The sequence below is a fragment of the Paramisgurnus dabryanus genome, chromosome 21 (genome assembly GCF_030506205.2).
Source record: "Paramisgurnus dabryanus chromosome 21, PD_genome_1.1, whole genome shotgun sequence".
Taxonomy (NCBI): Eukaryota; Metazoa; Chordata; class Actinopteri; order Cypriniformes; family Cobitidae; genus Paramisgurnus; species Paramisgurnus dabryanus.
Window position 1 is genome coordinate 23,141,330 of NC_133357.1, and position 24,261 is coordinate 23,165,590.

General features: G+C 37.6%; 1 protein-coding gene across 2 annotated transcripts in view; it reads left to right on the top strand.

Annotated features, from left to right (window-relative positions):
• Window positions 1-749: 749 nt before the first annotated feature.
• nkain4 (sodium/potassium transporting ATPase interacting 4) overlaps window positions 750-24,261 on the top strand; it is a 73,250-nt gene continuing 49,738 nt past the window's right edge. The window contains exon 1 of one of the 2 annotated variants that reach the window (XM_065286302.2): window positions 750-1,022. In XM_065286302.2, the coding sequence (XP_065142374.1) occupies window positions 969-1,022 (54 nt within the window). In that variant the 5' untranslated portion in view covers window positions 750-968. The remainder of the gene's footprint in view (window positions 1,023-24,261) is intronic. The other variant, XM_065286301.2, reaches the window with a different exon arrangement.

Here is a 24,261-nt window from a genome sequence, read left to right on the forward strand (position 1 = left end):
TGTAAGGGGAATGCAATGTGTCATTTAAGTCGCATGTGGATTGAAGCGTCTGCCAAATAAAAATAATCTATATACTGTATTGTACAAATAGTAATCAAAAAAGGCCTAAAATATACTCAGTTGTAATTAACAGAAAGCTATACCACAGAGCAAAATTTTACTTGCCTTTAACCCTTTTCAATATCAATGTTTACTAGCAATGTGCATGAACCACTGTATTTAGAGGGGTGCTGTTTTAATACACAGCCGGTAGATGGCGCCTTTGAATTATTAATGAATTTCAAAGGTCACGTCTCTCTCTCAGTTTATGAAATAGTTACAAGTCACAAATCACGCAAACTTAAGTGTAACCTATACATATTAACTGAGTGCGTTTGTTTTATATTATAAACTTGGGATAATATAGCTAAGACTTTTATATACAGGTGCAATAACTACCACGCGAACCCTTACAAAAAATACCATAGCAACCATAACACCAAAGCTGCAGCCTTGTATTAACCACCATAAAAGAACTAAAAGAAATACATTTAAATTAATTGCTTCGGATTTGTGACTTTTTAATGAAGATTTAATATTAGTTTAATATTGTTTTACAGTACTGTAGCAACTATTGGTCAGATACTATGGTGGTCCAAGTGTGAGGACAGAAATCCCATGCACGCGCTCCCGCTCTGGCGTATTCACTCCCGGGCTGCTTGCGTGAACCAGCTGTAATTTACATGCGCGTGATTTAAACACCCCCTTTTCCCCACGCTACCCCTCCCCTATTGCCCCGTACACCCCATTCTTCTGCCTCTTTCTTCTTTCTACTCCACTCACTCACTGTCTCACGCGCTCGGCTTCACATTCATTGAGTCCAGCTTTAAACAATGAGAATGGAGGCGCTTTGTGTCGGACAGACATCGACTCGCGCCGTTGTGTTTGTTTAATACTTTCTGCTCATATTCGGGATCTCGATAAACACAATGGGGTGCTGCAGCGGACGATGTACCCTAATATTTCTCTGCACGTTTCAGTTGGTGAGTTTCTTTTTTGATTTGTGTTGGATAAACGCGGATAATAATCAATGTGTTCAACATATGATCGCTCTCTGGTGTACTCCATTCCTCGTGTTATTGCAATGTTGCTTTATATACTGTACACAATGAGTCCATTGTGGCAGCTGGTAAACAATTGTGACACTTCAGCTTGTGTTTCCGTTTGAAGTCTTTTGTCTTTAGTTGGGTTGAAGATGTGTTGTGAAGCGATCCTTCCTTCAGAAGTGACACAGATGTAGCCTAGAGTTGTGACTTTTATTGCTCTTTATTAAATTAGGTAGCGGTCAACCAAACCATACTCGTCTCGTGCTGTACATTACGTATCTAAAGGACTAACGCCTAAAGTTTTGTTTCTGTTTTTTTCAACCTAATTTATATATTTCAAATTATTTTAATAATATGGTACTCATTGTCATGGATCATATAAGTTGTGACAGGCAATAACATAATATTTTGCTTTAAAAGTGTCTTATATAGCTGGAAATCATGATTTTATGTTGTCTGAATTAGTCAATTCTGTTTTTATCAAACTCTTTTAACAAGGTAACAGTGTTGGCAGTATGTAACAGAGATAATACATGATAAGAATACAGGATACTTTTAAACAGATGATCAGATTTAGCAGATTATTTTTTAAGTCATCTACATTACAAACAAAACATGGCTGGGTTTGACAGCTGATGGTGTTGAAATCTTGTTGCGTTATCTTGAGGCTGATTCACACTGATCTGACAAACACCAAAAAACAAATAAATAAACAAATTGTTCTATCACTGAAATAATTTTAGAGACATTATTTAAAGGTAAAAATACTACATAGTGTTGCTTTAAAGAGCATTAAGAAAATTGCCTTTAAAGTTGTCCAAATGAAGTCCTTGGCACTGCATCCACTCACAAAAATAAAAGTTTTGATATAGTTATGGTAGGAAATTTACAAAACATCTTCATGGAACATGTTATCCTTTTAAAATCGGTAATTTTGACCCATACAATGTATTTTTGGCTATTGCTACAAATATACCTGCACTACTTAAAGGAACATGCCCACATTTTGGGAATTTAGCTTATTCACCATATCCCCCAGAGTTAGATAAGTCCATACATACCTTTCTCATCTCCGTGCGTGCTGTAACTCCGTCTGACGCAGCCCCCGCTAGCTTAGCTTAGCACAAAGACTGGAAGTGAATGGCTCCAGCTAGCATACTGCTCCCAATAAGTGACAAAATAACGCAAACATTTTCCTATTTATGTGTTGTGATTTGTATAGTCACACCGTGTACAAAAAACAAAGTCATATGAGACACAGCCATCTTTTAACGGTATACATACTAGGAACTATATTCTCAGAAGGCGAAGCACTGCTACTTGGACTGAGGGATTTGCACAACTCTGACAGAACTCTCAGCTCCACACCAGGGGGCTTCTCGGGTGCTGCGAGCAAATCACTCTGCCCAAGTAGCAGTGCTTCGCCTTCTGAAAATATAGTTCCCAGTATGTATACTGTTAAAAGATGGCTGTGTCTCATATGAACTTGTTTTTTGTACACACTGTGACTATACAAATCATAACACATAAATAGGAAAATGTCTGCATTATTTTGTCACTTATTGGGAGCAGTTTGCTAGCTGGAGCCATTTACTTCCAGTCTTTGTGCTAAGCTAAGCTAGCGGGAGCTGCGTCAGAGAGGGTAACAGCACGCATGGAGATGAGAAAGGTATGTATAGACTTATCTAACTCTGGGGGATACAGTGAATAAGCTAAATTCCCAAAAGGTGGGCGTGTTCCTTTAAGACACATAGGTCACAAATTGTTTCACATAATAGATTTAAATATTTTTAAACATTAGTATGTAAAAGTGCAACGTGAGGATTCAACTCTACAGTTTCACCCTTGGTGCTAAATTGATTTGTTTACACTCCAGACAGATTTGGGAGGAGCTTTGTTTAGTCATTATTTTAGTGTTCCTGTCAAAAACAGATATTCATTTCTCCAAGAAGCTATTATACTGTGATTGTCACATAATCTTTATTGATGCTTGCTTTCATTCATCGTATACAAAATCTTTATAACTCCTTTGTCAGTGGTTGGTGTCCTCTGTGTCATATAGGAACGTTGAGCAGCTGCCCTTTGCATTGTTTCAGTATGAGCCTCCCCCATCCGCAATCCATGACAGCTAAACTGATCTCATGACAGCATTAACAGCCATGGTGCACAGAGACAGATTGAATGACATTAAAATATGACTGCCGTTAATACTGTAAGGTAGCAACCCCCTTCCCACGACGCCAATGGCTCTCCTCTTGATGCGCCCCAAAATCTTCTCTGACAGGGGCATTGAAAAGTCGCTGACACTTGTCCCCTTAAGACTAATGTGTAATACACCTTGGCCCCCATGCGTGTTTACACGTCACACAGGCTTCACTACTGTCAGCCCTTCTGCCAGCTCTGAGCTTGACAAGACCCTTCCTTTCATTTTAAAAACCCCGGGGAAAAAACATTCTTGGGCTTTGATGTAGCTCTGCTCTCTGATTTGATATACGATCTTTTTATATCCATGTCACTGAGTTTATCAAACTAGTTCAAATGCTGTCCATACTGACATCACATGACTCAATCATAAAATTAGATGATGTTACACGTGTGATTAAAAAGCTGAAAGTCTGACCATAGCTTTATATCCAGTTGTTTAGACCAGTGGTTCTCAAACTGGGGGCCGCGAGATGGTGCCAGGGGGGCCCCAGTTTTATGACATTTTATAAAATACATTCATTTATCATGAATTCTGTGTAATTAAACCTAAAAAGTAATAAGCCAACTAACCAACAGCACTACTAGGTATAATTTTATATGTTTTGTTTAATTAAAATATTACATTTTAGAACTGTTTTTGTCATCAATTTTCTTTCGGGGGCCGTGAAGGAATGCACTGTACACAAGGGGGGCCGCATGCTGAAAAAGTTTGAGAACCACTGGTTTAGACAGTTCAGTATTTGTCTGTTTCTTCACTCACCCACCCTGAACTACCTATTCCTGTCTACCTGAGACTCGTACACACCTGTTTCTGTGCGAAGTTTTGAGAAACAGATAAACACAAGAGCGTGAAAACCACAGGTGAACAAACACAGATACAAACTCACGTTTTGGACTCGACCCTTTTTAGCTCCCGAGGGACATTTGGTTTGGTATTTTATCTGTGCTAGAGGTAATAGATGGGGAGTTACTTTACAGACACTTGAAGCTGTCATCAGCTGGTTTAAAGAGACGGTGAAGGGTGGTGAAGGGTTTTTCACGCACTTCTCACATTTATTGCCTGTATGAAGTCTCTATTTGTTAATTGAATCGGACTATTATCAAGCAAATCATTTTTCTTTGCTTTTCTTGTTCAATTTGCACCAAATGTATACATATCTGTACCTAAATGGCACATATTAGGACTATTTTAAAGGGTACTGCCCTATTGATATTTTTTGACAGTGTATTTTATGAAGTCATACGGTAGCTTTGTCGGAATGAGATGATAAGTAAATGATTTTGTGTAATAGATGTCTGGATATTGCATGCATATACACAAAACATGCACTTGCTCATACAATAAATGTCCTCCAGAACATCTTTCTCCTACAGAAACTGTACAAACCAGAAAGTAGAGCTTATCAGTCAGAGACAGAGATGTACTTGTGTGCTAGTTATTATAAGAAAGACATTAGCGAGATAGATGTGTAACATAATGGTGTGTGTGTGTGTGTGTGACAGCTGCTGAATTGTGAAAGTGATTGATGAAGGATTTTGGATAATAGATGGTAGTGGCTTTGACCTCTTTATAGAAGAAGCAGAAGGACTGGTGGAGAAATACAATAATGAGGTCAGGATGAGGTTATACTCTGACTGCTGACCCGTAAATACACACATGCCACATCAAGGCCTGGATGCTTGTATGGTTATCTTGTACAGCTTCATTATCTAATGGTTATAAGTGCATGTTACATGTTAACAGTGGAAAATGAAACCATTAGCTCGGTTGGATCAGCTTGGAATAGACCATTTGCGTGTAGTCGTCACAGTTACGTCACTGCAAGATGCGTGCGTAATGTGGTGGCAGACAAACATTGGAAATGAATTACACATAAGTGAAACAAGTAAGATACCTCAAATGTCTTGTTGTGCTGTTGAGTGTCAAAATAGTAATACAAAAAAAAGATGTCCTTCATTTTGTAAGATAATCGTAAGTGTTAAAGGTTGCAATCAGCCCTTTAACGGACAGACTGTAGTAATGAAATCATCTAAAAATCTTTTAATAATTAAAAAATAAAATAATTAAAGAAGATGTCCGGTGTTGTGTAAATGTCGGATCCTTATGTGTTTCTTATAGCGTTCTCATCATGTTACGTTTATAATTTATTTAGAAATACTAAAGATTTGAATGGGTTAGACTGAAAAAGCAATAATATCACAATAAATATTTCATAATTTTTCCGTTTTCTATAATATCTTCTTCCTGTTTGTTCTAAAATTATTATGTTTGCGTACTTAATAAATATATAAATATAACACACACATGATGTTATGTGTTATTAATATATAAACAGTCAGGGCCGGCGCCACGTCACTGGCACTATCCCGCCCCCTCAGATCACCATTAATGTTGAATGGGATTTTAATGATAAAATGCGCTATTTAAAAATCACGTTTGCCTTGTGTATTGTCTTCCTAAAGTGAATTTTAAAGTGTAATTATTTAACAAAACAAAAAAACAAGTGTGCATATATTACCGTGACACACGCCCACTCATGTGTAGCCTATAGGCTTGTTCGAATTCATCAGGCGAAGACGTCAAAATGCCGTGAGAGCGAGACGAAACGACACATAGTATGATTTCTCGAATCGTTCTCGCGGTACTTTGACGTCATGTGGTTGTTGGTTCTTGCAGCCGCGCCTGAAGTTGAACAAGTTTGTGTTGACGGCTTGAGGCACGCCGACAATGAGCCCGCGTTCTGAGTCTCAGAGGGAAATCAAGATGTCGAAGTGGGAAATTATATAAAAATTTACAGACAGGATTGTGAGGGTGACATGGGCCTGCCCTGTAGCAATGGATATATGGAAAATAGCATTGGAAGTTCTACAAACCGGACTCCGGATTGCCGTGGCGTGGATGAATTATCGGAGCATTTCAGGTGCAAAGATCCAAATGTTCGGCTGTCATTAAGTCAATTCGGGCACCATGAACTTCAGCCAGACTGTACATAGTTTTGAAAAGTTCAGATGTTCATGTTCTTCAGCATCCTTGCAAGTCAACGTACAACTAACAGCCTATTATTGTTCTGCATTTAACGTTAAAGGTAAGCCTGTACGATCTCTCTCTCTCACACACCTGTTTATCAGGAGTAAATAGATAAAAAACAGACATTGTTAAATTTGTAATTAACGAATTTGAATTAGCCTATCCTACAGCATAGCTGTATATGTAAACGAGTTATTGTCATTTTGCTATTGTGGTTCTCTAGCCGCTTAATCGCTAGCTTGGTGCATTACTTGTGGCAGTTAAAATAACTACGTTATATGATCAAATTGAACCAAAATGTTGATAATAAAATCTTGCGTTTGGACCGTTTTTGGGCTGAAAACCATCAACTCCATTTGCCAACACTGCCCCCACCATTACGTAAAATGTATTTCTACCTCTGAACTTCAAATGAGTAGTGTTGTGCTAATATGTAACGTTAGGTATGCGTTTTTTTGTTGTTGTTGTATTGTTCAGAGCTCTGTACGTTGCTCACTATAGCTGTAGTTTTTGTGGTTGTATTACAGAGATGTTTGTTTATAACACTTTAAAACTTAATGTACCAAACCTATGTATTTTCTAGCTGGGGGAATTATATGCATTCATGTGATCGCCCCCTCTGGTATTTTAGACGCCCCCTCATCAGCGCTCGGCTGGCGCCGGCACTGTAAACAGTCCTATGAATATTAATTTGTATGTTAAGATAATAGTTTTATAATAACAAAGTTTTAGTTTAAACTAAAACACTCTTTTATACACTTAAAACGAATGTGTTAAAATAACACATCTAGTTTGTTGTCCTTAACTTAACACATCTTGTGTTGTCCTTTTATTTATATGAACAAAAAAAAAAATCTACGAAATTATACTTGTGTTAAAAAGTTTAACACAAAACAACCCAAAATTAACACACCCAGGATGTGTGTGTGTGTGTGTGTGTGTGTGTGTATATATATGTGTGTGTGTGTGTGTGTGTGTGTGTGTGTGTGTGTGTGTGTGTGTGTGTGTGTGTGTGTGATAACATATGAGTTTGTGCTGTGTGTAATTATTATGTATATATAAATACACACACATTCATGTATGTATTTAAGGAACATTTACATGTATATATTTATGTATATTTTTATATATTCCATATTATATATAAATAAAAAATGATATATAAATAAAACATTTCTTAAATGTATATATATGTATGTGTGTGTGTTTAAATATACATAATATTTACACACATCACAAACTCATATATTATGCAAAAAATTACTTTATTTTGTATGATTAATCTATTCTAAATATATATATATATATTCACATACAAAATAAAAGTTTGTGTTTGCATAATATCTGTACTGTGTAAAAAACATAATATTTACACACATCACAAACTCATATATTATGCAAAAAATTACTTTTATTTTGTATGATTAATCTATTCTAAATATATATATATATATTCACATACAAAATAAAAGTTTGTGTTTGCATAATATCTGTACTGTGTAAAAAAATACACACATACATGAATTTAATAAAAATGTTATTTAAGTATATTTTTATTTATATTATCATTTTATTTTTATTTATTATAAAATTTATAAAAATATATAAATATACATGTAAATGTTTCTTAAATATAAACATGTATATAGACCGTTTCATCGGGCGCACGTGCAATGACCCGATAAGTGTCGGTCCAAACTTTACTTCCGGTTTCTATTTGTTTAATGGTCTGACTAGTTGCTGAAACTGAACTCTTAAATAACAAAAAATTCCTATGTAATCTACGTGTTGTTTATTTTGCTTGTTATATAACTAAAATACTTTAAAAGGACTTTGTTGTTATTTATTCTTCGCAGAGTTTACCGGAAGTTACGTGATGACCACAAATGCCGCGTGTTTATGTTGTTACTGCGTAAACCATATATATATATATAAAATAAAATCGCAATTAAATAAATAACATTTTATTAAATTTATACATGTACAGTTTGCGTGTATTTACACAAATATAATATGCAAACACAAACTTTTATATTGTAGTGATTAATCGCAATAAATCTTTTGACAGCCTACTACAGGTATGGTTTGGCACTGCAGTGGAAAAGCGGTTAAACTTTAATCCATGTTTATGGCTACTTTTGCTGCACAATCGTCATAGTAAACATGATTATTGTTTGCGTTCACTAACTAAGGGATGAGTCAAGCACTTTCATGTCATATATTGACGGCATGTTATATATTTCATCAATAGAGCTTAAGTTGTATTGAACTGGTAAAATTCCTTTAATGTACTGTAAACACACCCACCCCATCTCATCTATAGGGGGAGGTAAAATTGACATGTCATGTGTTTTACCCTTAACCCACCGCTGAGAGCCAGACTAACTAAACAAACAGCTCTTCCCATGGAAACGAAAAATCAAGTAGCCAACTTCGCAAAGTCAAAGACCCTCGCGGGAGGACAGAGAACCGGGTAATTTGTGGTTTAATTTGCTCACAAGGTGCCATTACAGGGGCTACAGGGGTTCACTGGTTATGTTGATGGAACCTTTTGCCCTCCCGTAAAGGTTAATTTGCCCCTGTTGGCTATTCATGACAGCTGGGGAGATAGAAACACCCGGCGGTTTTACGAGACGTGACATCAGCCTTTATCCTGAAGACAAATGAAAGCAGAAATGTGCAGCTCTGTTTATCAGCTGATTTGCATATGATCTATCCATTCAGCCCAATATCCAATGTGTATCCCTCACCCAGACAAGCAGATGAATATTTATAATTATAAAACAAAGGACGTCGCCCCTTGTTCTTTTCTCGGTATTAACAACTTTTCATTAATGTACTTGGAATGTAATAAAGTATAATTAGCCGAATAAATCAAGCAGCAGGAAAAGCAAATTTACACCTCTAAAGCTTATAAACAGTTGAAAGTAAGTATACAGTATGAATACAGTTTCAAGCTTAAAGTTTTACTTTTCTTTAAAAGACACGCATTTTAAGGTGTTAGCTAACCTAGTTTAACATCAAGGTTTCAATATGAACATTGGGCATGGCTAGAAAAAGTCAGCCATCTATCCTCATCTCAACCGCATGGTAGTGGACAGCTACAGACTGTATATGTTTACCATGCTAACTTAATTTAATATATTTACTTGAATATGCAGTTTCAGGTTACTCTAAAAGCAAAACCTTCGAGGTGCTAGTTTTATAACTATATGTTTTTTGGGCTCTGATCCATGCTGTCTATTGGCGCCATCTCGACAAAAAAGTATTTTCATAAACAAGTGATCTGAAATGCTTGCCGAGCATATGTGCACCAGGCGGATTTAGCCTGACCGTTGATCCGCGTCTTGCTTTTCTTCGCATTCAAATGACCTTTTTTAGATTCTAAACTTTAGGCACTAAATTGCTTTCATAAGTAAGCCCACTCTTAAACATGAACCCATTTTTCTAATGCTTTCTCAGGAAAGCCCGCTGAGCAGTGATGGAGAACCTGTCAGATGAGGACTCCAGCCAGGAGAATATAATGATACTACCTGTAACCATTATTGATACCTCAGGAGAATTCAGATGAATGATGTTTCTCTCTGAGCTCTTTTCCAAAACCTAGTCAGATGCCTTGCTGTTTACTGCCTACATAGGCATCTATCTTCAACTACTTGCCACTACACACTGTCTGAAAATGAATCTTTTTTTACAAAGTTTCACACATCCCTCGCTTGTTTATTAGTTTTTTTGTGGCTAGTTTGATTATGTGTATAGATGAAAATCAGTCATGTGAACTTTTACATCATGCCGCCATCTTGAGGACCTAACGTTACCGAGTACCAGTAGGCTACTGACAAGCATTGGCTAGCTTGCTACGATATACGGATTTCTTATCTTTTACTCTCTATGAGTCGTACGGATACAGTAAAGGGCTACAACACCTCGACTGTCATATAAAGAAACGCTACTTTAAAAAAATATCTTTGTTAGGGTGTGATGCCTACTCGATCCCTGATGCGTTCTTCCAGCCGCTGTCCACTGCTATGGTGTCCGCTCGTCATCTTTGCCAGACGTAAATAATCGATTTCCGAATGCGAATGAATAAATCTCATATGAGGCTCCTTTTTATAAAAGTTTTTGTTTACATCTAAACTGTGTATAATAAATATGTATATATATAAATATGAACACATTCATGTATAATTTTAAGGAAAAAAATGTATATATTAAGTATTTATATTTATATATAATATAAATTATATATAAATATACAAATGTATATACACATGTAAACATTTCTAAAACATATACATGCATGTGTGTACATTTATTTATACAAAGTTATTATACACAGTTCAAACACATATATGATGAAAACAAAAACGTTTTTCTGCTAACGATTAAATCGCGATTAATCGTTAAGCATCCCTAATTTATATTTATTTAAATTATGTTTATGCTTTTATCCGATTAGTGGAAAAAATAATTGCCCGGTTAATCTATTATGAAAATAATCGTTTGTTGCGATTTTATTTAGTAGTCAGGTTATTCACATGCTTTAAGCGGTCAATATTAAGTGTTGCCTGCCAGATCCGCATCTGTTTGAAAATGCTGTAGGACCAGTAGGTTTCTGACCTCTCAAGGACCAGAATGTGTACATTGTCTTATTGAATCATTATCCAGCCTTGAACCACCAGCCTGTTTGCTGAGTACACAACAAAATGCTTTTGAACAGGGTCGATTGATGCTTTCACTATGAATATTGACCACTTTAAAAAAAACCTGAAGAACCTGTGCTACAGCGGGCCAGTCATTCATCCAGATTCTAATCAATAGCAATGGTGAAAGGTGACACTGATCGTATAATACTCTTAAAGATCATTAAAAAAGAGAAAGTGAATAAAAAAACTTCCTTTTTTACTAAGAGTCTATTAAAATATGCAAAAACAACAAACAACTTTTTCTAGAGTCTATTTTTAATGTTTGCGAGAGAGACACACACAAGCTTTGAAACTAGCGTACTACCACCACAGACACTATTATAGTTTATAGTTATTATAGTTTGAAAAATGTTGTCAGCATCACATTTATTTTAAATGAATTAGGCATTCCCAGAATGCATTGCGACAAGCTCTGGGTCATCCCTTATGGATAGAGTATATTTAATAGTTTACTATATTTAAAAAAACCTTCCTGTGTCTGTCTTTAATTCTTTCTGTTCCCTCTTCTTGAACATGTGAGAATTATTGACTAAAAGGTGCTCTAAGCAAATTCACGCGTTTTAGACCCTAAAAATTTTTTTTGTTACATACAGCAAACATCTCCTCACTATCTGCTTGCTGCTGTCCGCTGATCAAACTGTAAAAAAACGCGATCTCTGTAGACAGCCCAGGCTCCACAAACTACAATAAAAACACAGTGGCCAAACCTAGCACCACGAAACATAACAAAGTCTTTCAGCCAATAAATGACAAGAAGGATTTGGGGGTGGGGGTTGGGCGCGTTCATGAAAGCACGGAAGGGAATGGGGGGGGGAGTTAGCTACGCTCCGTTTGTATGAAAACAGTTCAAACATCAACAAAAAGTGACGTCTCACAGATTCGCTTATAGCGCTTTGAAGAGCAACTGCTCAAATGGGCAGGGGAACCATAAATAGGGAAAACATGAGTGTTTTTTTGGCTTCTAAATTCATCCCTGTTTGGATCCCAAGGAATGAATGGGGCTAGGCTAAATGCTAACACATTCACGACGCACTGTACAAAGATCAAGTGCATTCATTGAATAAAGATAGGTATGTATTAATTTGTCTAATTTGAGGTAAGAACATAGTAAAATATTGAAAAACGGTGGTGTTGTCCTTTAAAGACTAATTATGAGGTTGAACCCCAATACTCAAGGGCTTTGTTATTTGCTAGTTGTCACGTTGTGTATTTAAGGAAGTTGCTGTGCCTCACTGTTACTGTGCGTCACTGTCCTGCCATGTTTGCAACACCTCCAGGTCTTGCTAGAGACTACTGCTCATGCATAAAGTCCCTCCGCCTGATGATGTCATTCTTTACAGTTTATGATTTGCTCTTTTTACTGGAAGGCGGGACTAGATTGGCCATAATGACCGTTGCAATCTCGTTGAAATCCTATTCATAGAAATAGTAGTGATGCATCTTGTTAAAATAAGATAAATATCTTTAACTGAACTTGTAGTAAATTATGTGGTTTTAAATTTGTAAAAGAGGAAGTTGTGCAACTTTGTATTGAACTTGCTTACGTAATTTCGACTGAAACAGGAGGTTATGGCTGGACATATCGACAGGCCCCTCCCTCTTTTAGAAAAGCCAATAGCGTTGAGTTTACCTGACAGCCTGGAATCTGGTGCACGTTCAAGTTCAAACCGGTGCACAACGTTTTGCTACGTTTTCCGGGTTGAATTACAGGTTTCCTGGAAACGGTGTGCAACAGGGTTTTAGATACGTTTTCTCTTGTTTGGTGGGTGTGTCAGAACTGCAGTCCAATCAGCAGCAACATTTAAATAAACCAAGAGGTACTTGAATGTTACATTAAGCGTATTAAACACATATTTATAACAATTTCATCCGGCTCCAGAAACATTTAAAAAAGAACACAAAGAATGGCCTTCTCAGCTACTGTAGTTGCAACACTTGCGCCATCAAAACAGGGTGTTCAACACATGACCGTTTCTGTTTAATAAACGTTGTACATTTTGTTGCGGCTAAACGCAGCCCTGATGAGAAGCCTGTCAATGTTCACTAGCATCAGATAGTTAGGAAACAAAACTGTGGATGGTAAATTTCAGACTGAAACCAATATCGTGGGATCATCTACAGGTTTTCTAAGGGGTCAATTTCATTGATTTCGTGCTGACCCTGAGGTCAGGCATCTCTGCTTGTGCATTCGGTATGTTTGTAAATGTGAGGTGTGTCAGGATGACTTTTAATTGTGGCGATAAACTAGCAACCATGCAATGTCTCCTTTTTCACTAAGCAAAATTTCTCATTGAATGTGCTTAACATCATAATTCATGTTTGAACAGATTTTACTGACTAAAAGCCACTATATGTTTTACAAGCTGTATTCATGTTCTAATTAACGGCTTTATCAACCGGACAGCTGACTGAGATTGGAGTATAATTACTTTATGGCAAATAAAGATGAATTATGATGGATTTTACAATGATGAATGCCACAGAGATATAATTATAACACACTTTGATGAAACACATCTGGCAGCTGTCACGTTTTTGCTGTGTTTAGGAAAAAAGGCAAACTACGCTTCAAAGGAAATGTGATGGGGCAGGTTTCATTTGGTAATTTTTTCATCAAATTAATGTTGCGTTTGAAGTTATTTCCACAGGTCAGTTTAAAATTAAAGGTCGCTCCTTGACCCTTGGCAAAAATTTGTGCCTAGCTATACTTTTTAAAAAAACAAACGGTGCTAAATAGCACTAAAAGAGGTTCTTGGCTCGTAATCATAGAGGAACCATTTTTAGTGCTATATCACCTATGAAGAGCAATACGGGGGTCATATAGCACCACATATGTTTCTACATAGCACAATATGGTTCCGTTGCTACACGGGTACTTCATCAGTGCTATATGGCACTTAAAATGGTTCCTCTATGATTACAAGCCAAGAACCACTTTTAGTGCTATTTATTTAGCACCGTTTGTTTTTAGAGTGTACTGCTCCATCGTAAATTTTAATATTTAAAAAAACCTCTGCAAATACACAATAGGAGACAAACATCAAGGGGAGTTTTCCTGGACAGGGTTTATCCTAGTCCCAGACGGAAATACATGTTTAAGCTGCCTAATTTAAAAACAACTTGCACTGACATATCTAAACATATATCAGTGCCATTGTTTTAACTCAAGATGCACATCAGTAATGTTATTTTGTAAGGTTTGATTGTAAAAATTACTTAAAGGGGCCATGGCATGAAAATGTTAGCATTGCCACTTTGTAGTGTGAGCAAAAATTAGGTCTTTGAAATTTGGTCCTCCTTATGATGTCATAAGGAGCTCTTATTATAATAATACCACCCCCTTAATATGCACTATCCCACCACAGCACTGCCATTTAGTAAAAAAAAATAATTGACAGCACATTTGAGTTTGAATTGCATCAAACCACCATCATTGTGATCAGTGTTTGCACTTCATCCACTCATTTGCATTTTAAAGGAATAGTCTATCCATTTTCAATATTAAACTATGTTATTACCTTAACTAAGAAGAGTTGATACATACCTCTATCATCTTCGATAGGATTTAGCTTAGCCCCATTCATTCAATGGTACCACTCAGAGAAAAAGTTAGAAGTGACCAAACACATCAACGTTTTTCCTATTTAAGACGAGTAGTTATACGAGCAAGTATGGTGGTACAAAATAAAACATAGCGCTTTTCTGAGCGGATTTAAAAGGGTAACTATATTGTATGGCGTAATAGCACTTTTGGGAGTACTTCGACTCGGCGCAGTAACACTCTCCCTCTCCCATTATGAGAGGGAAAAGGGGGGCGGATTTTTCAGCCGAGTTGAAGTACTCCCAAAAGTGCTATGACGCCATAAAATATAGTTCCTCTTTTAAATCTGCTTAGAAAAGCGCTACGTTTTATTTTGTGATGATGATGTCTTTGGACACTTCTAACTTTATCTCTGTTTGATACCATTGAATGAATGGGGCTAAGCTTAATGCTATCGAAGTGTCGCAGTGCGCCCCAGCGCTTACGTGCATGCACTAAGATGATAGAGGGATGTATCAACTCTTCTTGGTTAAGGTAATAACATAGTTTAATATTGAAAATGAGTAGACTATTCCTTTAAAGGACACACCCAAAACGACACATTTTTGCTCACACCCAGGCACGGATTAACGCACGGGCCTACTGGGCACTTGCCCAGGGCACTGGGCCAGCAGGGGGCCCTGTCAAATTTACTGTGTCTATTATTTTCAAATAAATATTTTAATTTTAATTTTATGTTCAGTAAAGTTGTGTTAAATATTGATAATTATGTAGTTTTTTTGCAGTTGCAAAGTATTAACTAGTAAATAAATCAAATAAATAATTTTAATCTATTGCTGCGCTGTTGAGAGAGACATCTAGAGGCGAGTGAAAAGCATTGCGTAATATAAAAGTCACGCGCAGAAGATGGTTACTCAAAAACCAAAACAAAAATGAGTTTAAAACCACAACCAAGTGGATCAATGATAAGAAAGCACAAAAGGACAGCTTTTCCTCACCCTGCCAGTCAGCAACTGTGAAGGAGAACGTTCATTTTCTCTAATGGCAAGAGTAAAAAACGAACTAAGAAGCAAAATGTGTCAAGGACGTATAAATTCACTGTCTTTAGGGGCTGGACACACAAAGCTTTTACGCCCGCGGCCAGCGCATGTTTTCAATTGATTCCAATGGAAACTCTGCGTTTTTCAAATAAGTAAGCAGCTAGCGGGTTTTTTCCGCGCTGAAAACCGGCGCTCTGGGTTTTTTCCGCACTCAGCGCTGAGAGTTCAAAAATATTCAACTTTGAGTAAAATCTCCGCTCGTCAATGTCAGTTCTCACACGGCCGTCCAATTCAAGTGGAGGAGGGGCGGGACATTACCACAGCAACCAACCGGCTTACAGCTACCAAAGCGCTCGGCTGAAAAAAAGTTTTGGTGTTTCCAGCCCCTAAATGCCTGTGGTGAACGACTGTGAAATGTAATGAAATGTCTGCTAAATGTAGAAATGTAAAATATTTATGGAATTTTCTCCTGTGATATGATTTGGAGAGGTCAGAATCTTTTTGATTGAGTATGTTGTACAGTATGTATGTTGACAGATACTGGTAAGATATAAATAAACCAATTTGTGGTGTGAAAGTACAGAATATTGTGTGCATTCTCTCCCCGTGTATTAGTGCCATTGTTAATCCTGTAAAATGGGGCATACAGGCAGAGGCGAACCAACACTTGAGCCCTGTGCATACACGTGCAACGCTGTTGCCCAAAAAATTGGTAAAGGGGGCCTTTGAGACATCCGTGCCCAGGGCACATCATCGCCATAATCCGTCCCTGACTACAAAGTGGCAATGCTAACATTTTCATGCCATGGGCGCTTTAAATGTACTAATATAACAAAGGCCTAGTCCTGGATTAATATAAACCCTGTCTTGGAAACCGCCCTCAAGTGTTTTAATGCTTGACTAAATTTTGTGTAGCAAAAAAGGGTTACACATAGGCCATATCAGATTTAAGTTAGGAGGAAGAAATTACCGTATAGAAACGATTTTGTCTAAACAACGATTTTGTAGTTTAGAGATCAGGGAAAAACTGAGAAACCGGGGTAATGGAAAAAACATGAAATGGCTTTAGGTTTAATTTCTATCTTTGTATCTGTCTGTGATGTTTGTACAGCAGGCGTGTTATCAGAGATAGAAAACAGAATCTCTATTTATATCAGTAGGAATGATGGGTGACCTCTCTAATGAAGACCCATCTCTCTGATGTGGGTATAGTTAATTGCTGTCATGGGTCACGGTCTGGAAATCACACCCTCTCTATCATTTAGAAAGCTAGGAATGCCACACATAGGGATGATTCATTTACTAAAATATTATCAAATACAACCCTATTGTAAAGTCTTACCAGTTTTGTTTTGTAAAAAGTGTGTTTGTGAGGTGTTATGTTTGTCTGAACAACATTTAAAGCCTTAAAGGCCACTAAAACCAGATTAGGGTTGTTCAAATATGTTCAAACTTTGCATAATTGGTTTCCCACTAAGCAACCTTATAGATTTATTAGCCCTGAACAAAGCGTTTGTTGTTTCGTACGCTTTAGAGAGATGGAAAATGTTTCTCATTCTCCAATTTGTCCTCATTCCTAATTCTACCCACGTTCGCATGCATGCATAAGTATCTTCTCCAAATGATTTAAAGGCTTACGCGCGCGCATTTATAAGATTTGCGCCACTTTAAACAGATGATTACGGCAGCGGAGCGTGGCCTCGCTGTAATCGATCAGAGACGACAAAGCAGCATTACACAAGTTGATTTGTGGGCTAGCCGAAGCTAATCTAAGGGAAATGGCCGGTTTAAGGAGCGGGGGTGAATTTGATACTACGGAGCTCGGACAGCTTTGCCAGGAACCTTTGCTTCATCTTTCAGCTTCTAAAAGCATTCGGCCATTCCTCCACATGCTAATGAATCCCACAAGTGAGAGAGGAGAGGAAAAATCCTCATTCTTCATCATTAGCCGTTTAGTGCATGTCCTGTATGAAACACTAAACACACATCTGTCCTCTTCTCTTACACTTGAGCTTCCTAGAAGTTTAGATAGTGTGAGATTTACAGACCTTTGTATTGACATATTATTGGATAATATGTATTTTATGTGTATTTTCAACATAAAGGCTGTTTCAGACTGTAAATTATTAGCAGTTATACGCTGTTATGTAACATACCTCAAAGTGGCTGAATGTTATGGCAGCATAATGTGGATTCTTTACAGAGAATGTAATCCCAGAATGCACTGCAACATGCATGGTGTAAAAAACAAAAGGAGGGGTCCTATGGTGTCAAAACAAAAAAGCATCGTTATACGCCTTTCATGTCACCATGCCCTTTTCACACAGACATTCCAGAAAAATACACAGAAAATGCATCCTGGATTTTTCATTCACACTGCCAATAATTTGCCGGTATCTGCAAGGTCGAGTGAAGACACTAAAGGTAAAACTAGGTATCACAATGTAGACAAGGGGTCTCCAACATGGTGCCCGCCAAAGCACATTGTATTAATAGTCTCAATTTTAATATTTATATATTACATGTTTTTTATATTAGCTTGGCTTGGTTTATGCATGTTAACATTTGAAACACTAGTAAAACATATCAACAAGTAAAATAAAATAAAATCAACAAGTAAAACAAAAAAGTTTTGAGTAGACTATATCAAAAAGTAGCCCTCCAAATTGTTTAATCCATGCCACAACTGCAGGAATTACATTAAATTGCTGGTACTTTTTTTATTAACATCATTATTGTGATTAGATGTCAAATTTCTGGCTTTAAAAGCAATCATTGACATATTTCTTATTTTATTTATGTTATTACTGGTTAATAATATGTCAACCAATTAATACAAAGGCCCACCATATTAAAAATGTAATTCCATCCATTTTCAATGGTCTTGCTGTTGTCTTAGTCTTGACTGCTTTAGTCTCGGTCTTGTCTTAGTCTCGACCTCTTAAAGTCTTGGTCTTGTCTTGACCTCGACACTCTCTGGTCTTGGTCTTTTTTGCTCTCGGTTTAGGTGGTCTTGACTACAACACTGTTAGACAAACTATGAATGCCATTGCTTTCAATGGGAAACCACAGGAGTGGTTTAAAGTAAAAATATACTGTATTAAAAAAGATTTCTACTTGTACACATACACAAGCCAAACAACTGAAATTATCCTGCATGTCAAAAATTGGCGATAAAGGAGGGGATACACTGTGCGTTAAAAAGTGCCGCCTAGAGGTACCTTAAGCATCTTCAAAGTGACTTGAAAGACATGTCAGGATGCTTTGTTTTCTTGATGTCTTGGGAGTGAGAATGTGTTGCAGCAATTTATGTTATATCTCTTGTGCACTCGTAATAAGAGTTATCTGTTTGCCGCACATGTTGCTACAAAGAAATCATGGTTTTTCCAGACTTTGACCAACTAACAGAGTCACACCCCCTACCAAATTCCAGAAGCGGATTAGCCTAATTCCCACACTTAACAATAAGAGTCTGTCTTTCGGATTTTTGGCTGCTCAGAAGATTACTAATGCGTCAGTTATCACTGTTATCCTCTTGTGTGTTGTTAGAGATGATTTGATTTCTCTTTTTTTTCCGGCGAAAAGCCATTAGCTTGCAAGTACTGGTTTGTGGTGTATATATTTGACATTTCTCCACAGCAAGACAGCATGTTCTCCCTAAATATGTGGTCAGCTGAAAACACGGTATACTGGAAGTTAGTGAACTACTGCTATTGATGTAATAAACATTCAGAGTCTTATTGTACACATGAAGTGCATATTACACTGGGTGCAACCTAGAAGTATTCATGGGTCCACTTGAATTCGAAACCCTGAGGTCCAACCCGTGTGGGGTTAGTCGGGACTAAAACGGGTCGTATATAATCTTAGCGGCCTTGTGTAATTTAAAATGAATTTGACACGAGAAGACCCAAACTATTTTGCGTTTGTGCATGGAGTCCTTTTCCAACCCCTCATCTGTTTGCCAAGAGCGTTTCAATGGAAGCTTGGTAACTTCCGGCGACATGAGCGACAGTGAACGTTGGCGACTAAATGGGGCGTGTGCAGTCGCACAACAAAGTTGAGAAAAAATTAGCAACTTTCAGGAGTGACTACCAATGAGAATGAAGCAGTGGAGTTCACGTCATCCGTCTCTCGTCAGTTACTGGAGTGGACGGTACTCATTTGTTTATGTCAAGCAGTTTTTGAAATGCCTCCTAACAAACTCATTGAAAGAGACGAGTGACACAAAATCACTTATAATGTGAATCTACCTCTAGTCTTTACTGTTGCATAGTCCAACATTAATCGCAACTAAAGCTTGCTTATAGCTGGGACCATGTTCATACGGTCTGACTTTAAACAAACATAAGGACTATTTAAATCATACAGTGTGCAGCGGTGTAATTGTACACATATTTTTATTGAACGATCTCTGTACAGGACTTCCAGTTTGGGGCACTTGTGTAACGAATGCAATAGAAGTAGGTAACACTAGACTTGTTTTATCTGCGGAACATACTTCAAATCCCACACAAATATAATAAGTGGCGGACCGCAAGTTTGACCATTACACGCATGTCTCCTACTTTATACGATTCAGTCAATTTGCAATGAATAAAAGTCCCGCCCTGCTTTTATATCTCCTTCATTTTCCAGTTTCCTTCAGAATGTGGCACACTGCAAAAGATGCATTTTTGCAGTGTTCAAAATAATTTGCTTTTTTATTAGAGTTTGTATTAGAGTTAAAGTCCCTAAAGCAATACGTCTGTGCTAAAAGCTGAGCTGACCCAGAAACAGCTTGATAATTCCGTAATGATGGAATTATGAGGTGTCTGCTGCTACACAGTGTGACTGATGTTTATAATTGTACAAGACAAATCTCTGTAATTAAATCACATGAGTCATATCACTGAAATGCATTCACTGTTTTGTACTGACTAGTTCTAGGTCGCATTTACACTGCCTGATTAAAGTGACTTAATTCCAACAAAAACATCTGTGGCACAGAACAGATATGGAAAAAAATGCATAGATTCCAATATTCTCCGATTGGTTTCAGGATTCATTCATATGTGGAAATAAATCTGATATGAATTGGATACATGCGTTCGCCTTTGCAATTTAAGCGGGCAGAATGGATATTCCCATTGCAAGATGTTTCATGCGTCATTAAAAATTAGACACTGGCAAAAAACCTTAACTCAGGTGGATACCACCTGCGATCACATGACTATTCTTAGCAGCGCAATGGAGGACGACGTCTACACTTAGGGCGCACTCATATTATCCAAACCAAACCATGGCCCAGCGCGATTGTCCCCCATCCCTACTCCCCCAGAAGCATGCACTCACACTGTACTTTGACGGATCATTAGGATGCGATTGTTTTGAAAATAGCAGGAAGTAAAGCGCTCTCTTAACACTGGAACCCATCATAATGTTAAGTCTATGTTTTTTATTAAAAGTCATTTGGTGCGCGATGACACACAGCCCTCTCACATACCTATCATTTTGCTTAGTTGACCTGTCGCGTGTGCAGTGTAGACATTCACGTAACCCTGCTGCGTGCATCATAAGGTTTTAACGAAGGCAGATGAAGGTGATTGGTCACGCATTTGACGTCTCGCCTTTTGAAACGCACTCGGGCACAATTAGCGAACACTGCGCCTTCCGTGCCTGAGCCCAAGTGAACCACGCTCCAAGGCACGATTAACCAATCCATGCCCGGGCACAGTACAGAGCAATCACACTTGTCAAATGAACAAGGCTTTTGTGGTTAAACGCACCAAAGCACGGTTTAATTTGGATAATGTGAGTACACCCTTAGTGGAGTAAAGACTTGCTACAGAAATAAATCTCTATAATCTTGTATAATCATTTTGTCTGTGTCCATTGCATGTTGCGACATTTTACTTCCTCTGAGGCTTAAGCTGGTCTGAGTCAGTATGTCTACCTTAAAATAGTTTTCCAAAGTGTTCAGTGTAAATGCAGATATCGGATAGAAGTCACTTTTAAAAGATGATGTAAGCGGTCGTTTACATTGCTGTAAAATCACTGTATGTGTAAACACAGCTCTCTCTCTCTCTCTCTCTCTCTCTCTCTCTCTCTCTCTCTTTCTTTCTGTCATTTGTCAGCAGGTTTTAATGATGCTCTGCCTGCTTCTCTATTTCTTCATGATCACTCCTGACATGTTTTCGTTCCGTTCTTTTATCTACTCATTGTTTTCTCATCCATCACCCCCACCCCCTTTCTTTTTTGACACAAGCTGCCCCACTACTGTGTGTTCAGCTCCTTCTGTCTGCTTCAAACAATGTCCAGGATGATCACACTTAATTGTACCTGCCAGATCTGCACTTGTAAAACGAAAGATGATGGAAAGGGTTCTCCACGATGCCATTGAAGAACCATTTTTTGTTCCAAAAAGAACCATTCAGTCAAACGTTCTTCTAAGAACCATTTCATACCTTTTAAACAATCTAATGAACGGGTATACACTAGAAAGGACCTTTTATGAAACAGAAAGGTTCTGCAGATGTTAAAGGTTTTTTATGGAATCATACAACCAAAAATGGTTTATCTCTGGCACCAGGAAGCACCTTTATTTTAAGAGTTTGTGATGCGTCCAAAGGCCACAATCCCCCATCACTCATGATGTCATAGGATGCTGGGTTTTGTTTCTTCTGGGATTTGGTTCTGAAATGTCAGCGCGAGGGCTGGGCAGTAAAAAGAAAAGGAGTCATGTGGAACTGTAGACTTTCTGGGTATTTATTTGATTATTATACTTCTTTTGGATGAAGTTAACAAATACCGGGCATTGTGTCTGTCTCCAGATAACGGTTTTAATAACTCTGTACCATTTTGGCTGAAGATTTCTCAAGGTTCCTGTTTGCTTTCTACACTACTGATAAAATGTATAGCCTGACTACACTATAAGTCACTACTGAATGTATAAATGATTGATTGTGTTTCGGGAACAAACGTAACCTGTGTTAAAAGTCAGGAGTAGTTTACCCAGTCATTGCTTATTGGTTTGCGTGATATTGAAGCAAAGTGCGATAATAATGCAGTATTATGGGCCAGATTTGCGCCAGTGCAAACCATCATTTTGGTGTTAAATAACGACTGTTGGGATTTACTAAAGACAAGCAATGGATAATTGAAATGGTCTAGTTGTGGTTGGGACTGACCTTTTTGCATATGCATTTCTAGGAGTTTCCCTTTCAGAAGGGAGGGGAATATTTAAATGATTCCCGCAAAGGGATTTTACTAATGTTTGCGCGTTTGATATAACTGGTATGGGAAAAAATGTCTTAAACCATTTTGCACTTGAAATGGCTGCAATTGTAGCTGATAGGAGAAGTCTTGGTAGAGATCAGAGAATACAGGATTTTTTACATGTAACAGTTTATTTGGGATGCCAGAGGAACATATTATTCAAAAATGTTGTTTGCCAAGCCATGTTATTTCTTTTTTTGCTGGAGGAAATAAAAGAGGATTCACACAATACCAGGTGTTTTAAAACTTCTTTTAAATCTTCATTTATTGTCCTCCAGTTCTTTTCAGTGTACTCTGGCTTTGTTACAGTAGCTGCGATGTCCGTGGTGCTGAACTCAAGTGCATCAGGCATTAGTAGATCACCCGCACCTCATCAGCTCTGCTTATTTGCCCGGCTCTTAGTAGATTGCATTGATCATTATGGAAATCAGCTATTGTGTCCATTTAATTTTGCGCCTTTTTAGTAAATAACCCACAGATATTACCACTCCCATTTGTATTAGCTTTTATGTAATAACTTGTTTTAATAAAGCACTAATTCTGAATTGGTTCTCTGTTGCTTTAAAGTTGCACAATTGTCTTTGTTTTAAGGAAGAAATTGAACCCCCATTTTATGTGCAGTCTTGTGGCATTGAAGTTATCTGTGTCTTATTTTTTCCTCATATGATAAGGAATTAGAGTAGAATTTAAATTGCTATATTTCCACTTGACATTTAATTGGCATTTATGATTGAAGAGAAATCTCAGCGTGTTTTATTCAAGGTGTCATACAGGATTTTTTTAACAAGAACGACATTAACGTTTGCATTTCATTAGCATATTTTACAGAATTCATTGGCAATCCATGGTTTCCTTTCATTCATCATCTCACAGCATGTGCTTTCGTCCAGACACAGTCTGACTGAATTCTTATTAAACAGTCTTTTACCACGAGTCACAATGGAGGTCCGAATGACACTTATGCTTCATATAATACACTCTAAAAAAACAAACGGTGCTATATAGCACCAAAACAATTGCTTTGGATCGTAACGATAGAAGAACCATTTTAGTGCCATATAGCACCGGTGAAGAACCAGTGAAGCACCAGTGAAGCACCAGTGAAGCACCAGTGAAGCACCAGTGTAGAACCATATAGGGGCCATATAGCACCACATATGGTTCTACATAGCACTATATGGTTCTACACAGGTGCTTCACTGGTGCTTCACTGGTTCTTCACCGGTGCTATATGGCACTAAAAATGGTTCTTCTATCGTTACGATCCAAAGCAACTGTTTTGGTGCTATATAGCACCGTTTGTTTTTAGCATTGTGCATTATTTGATAAGTGGAGTTACGTTGACTGCAAATACACATAAGAATCAAGTTGTAATGAAGCAGGACATGTACATCTTAAC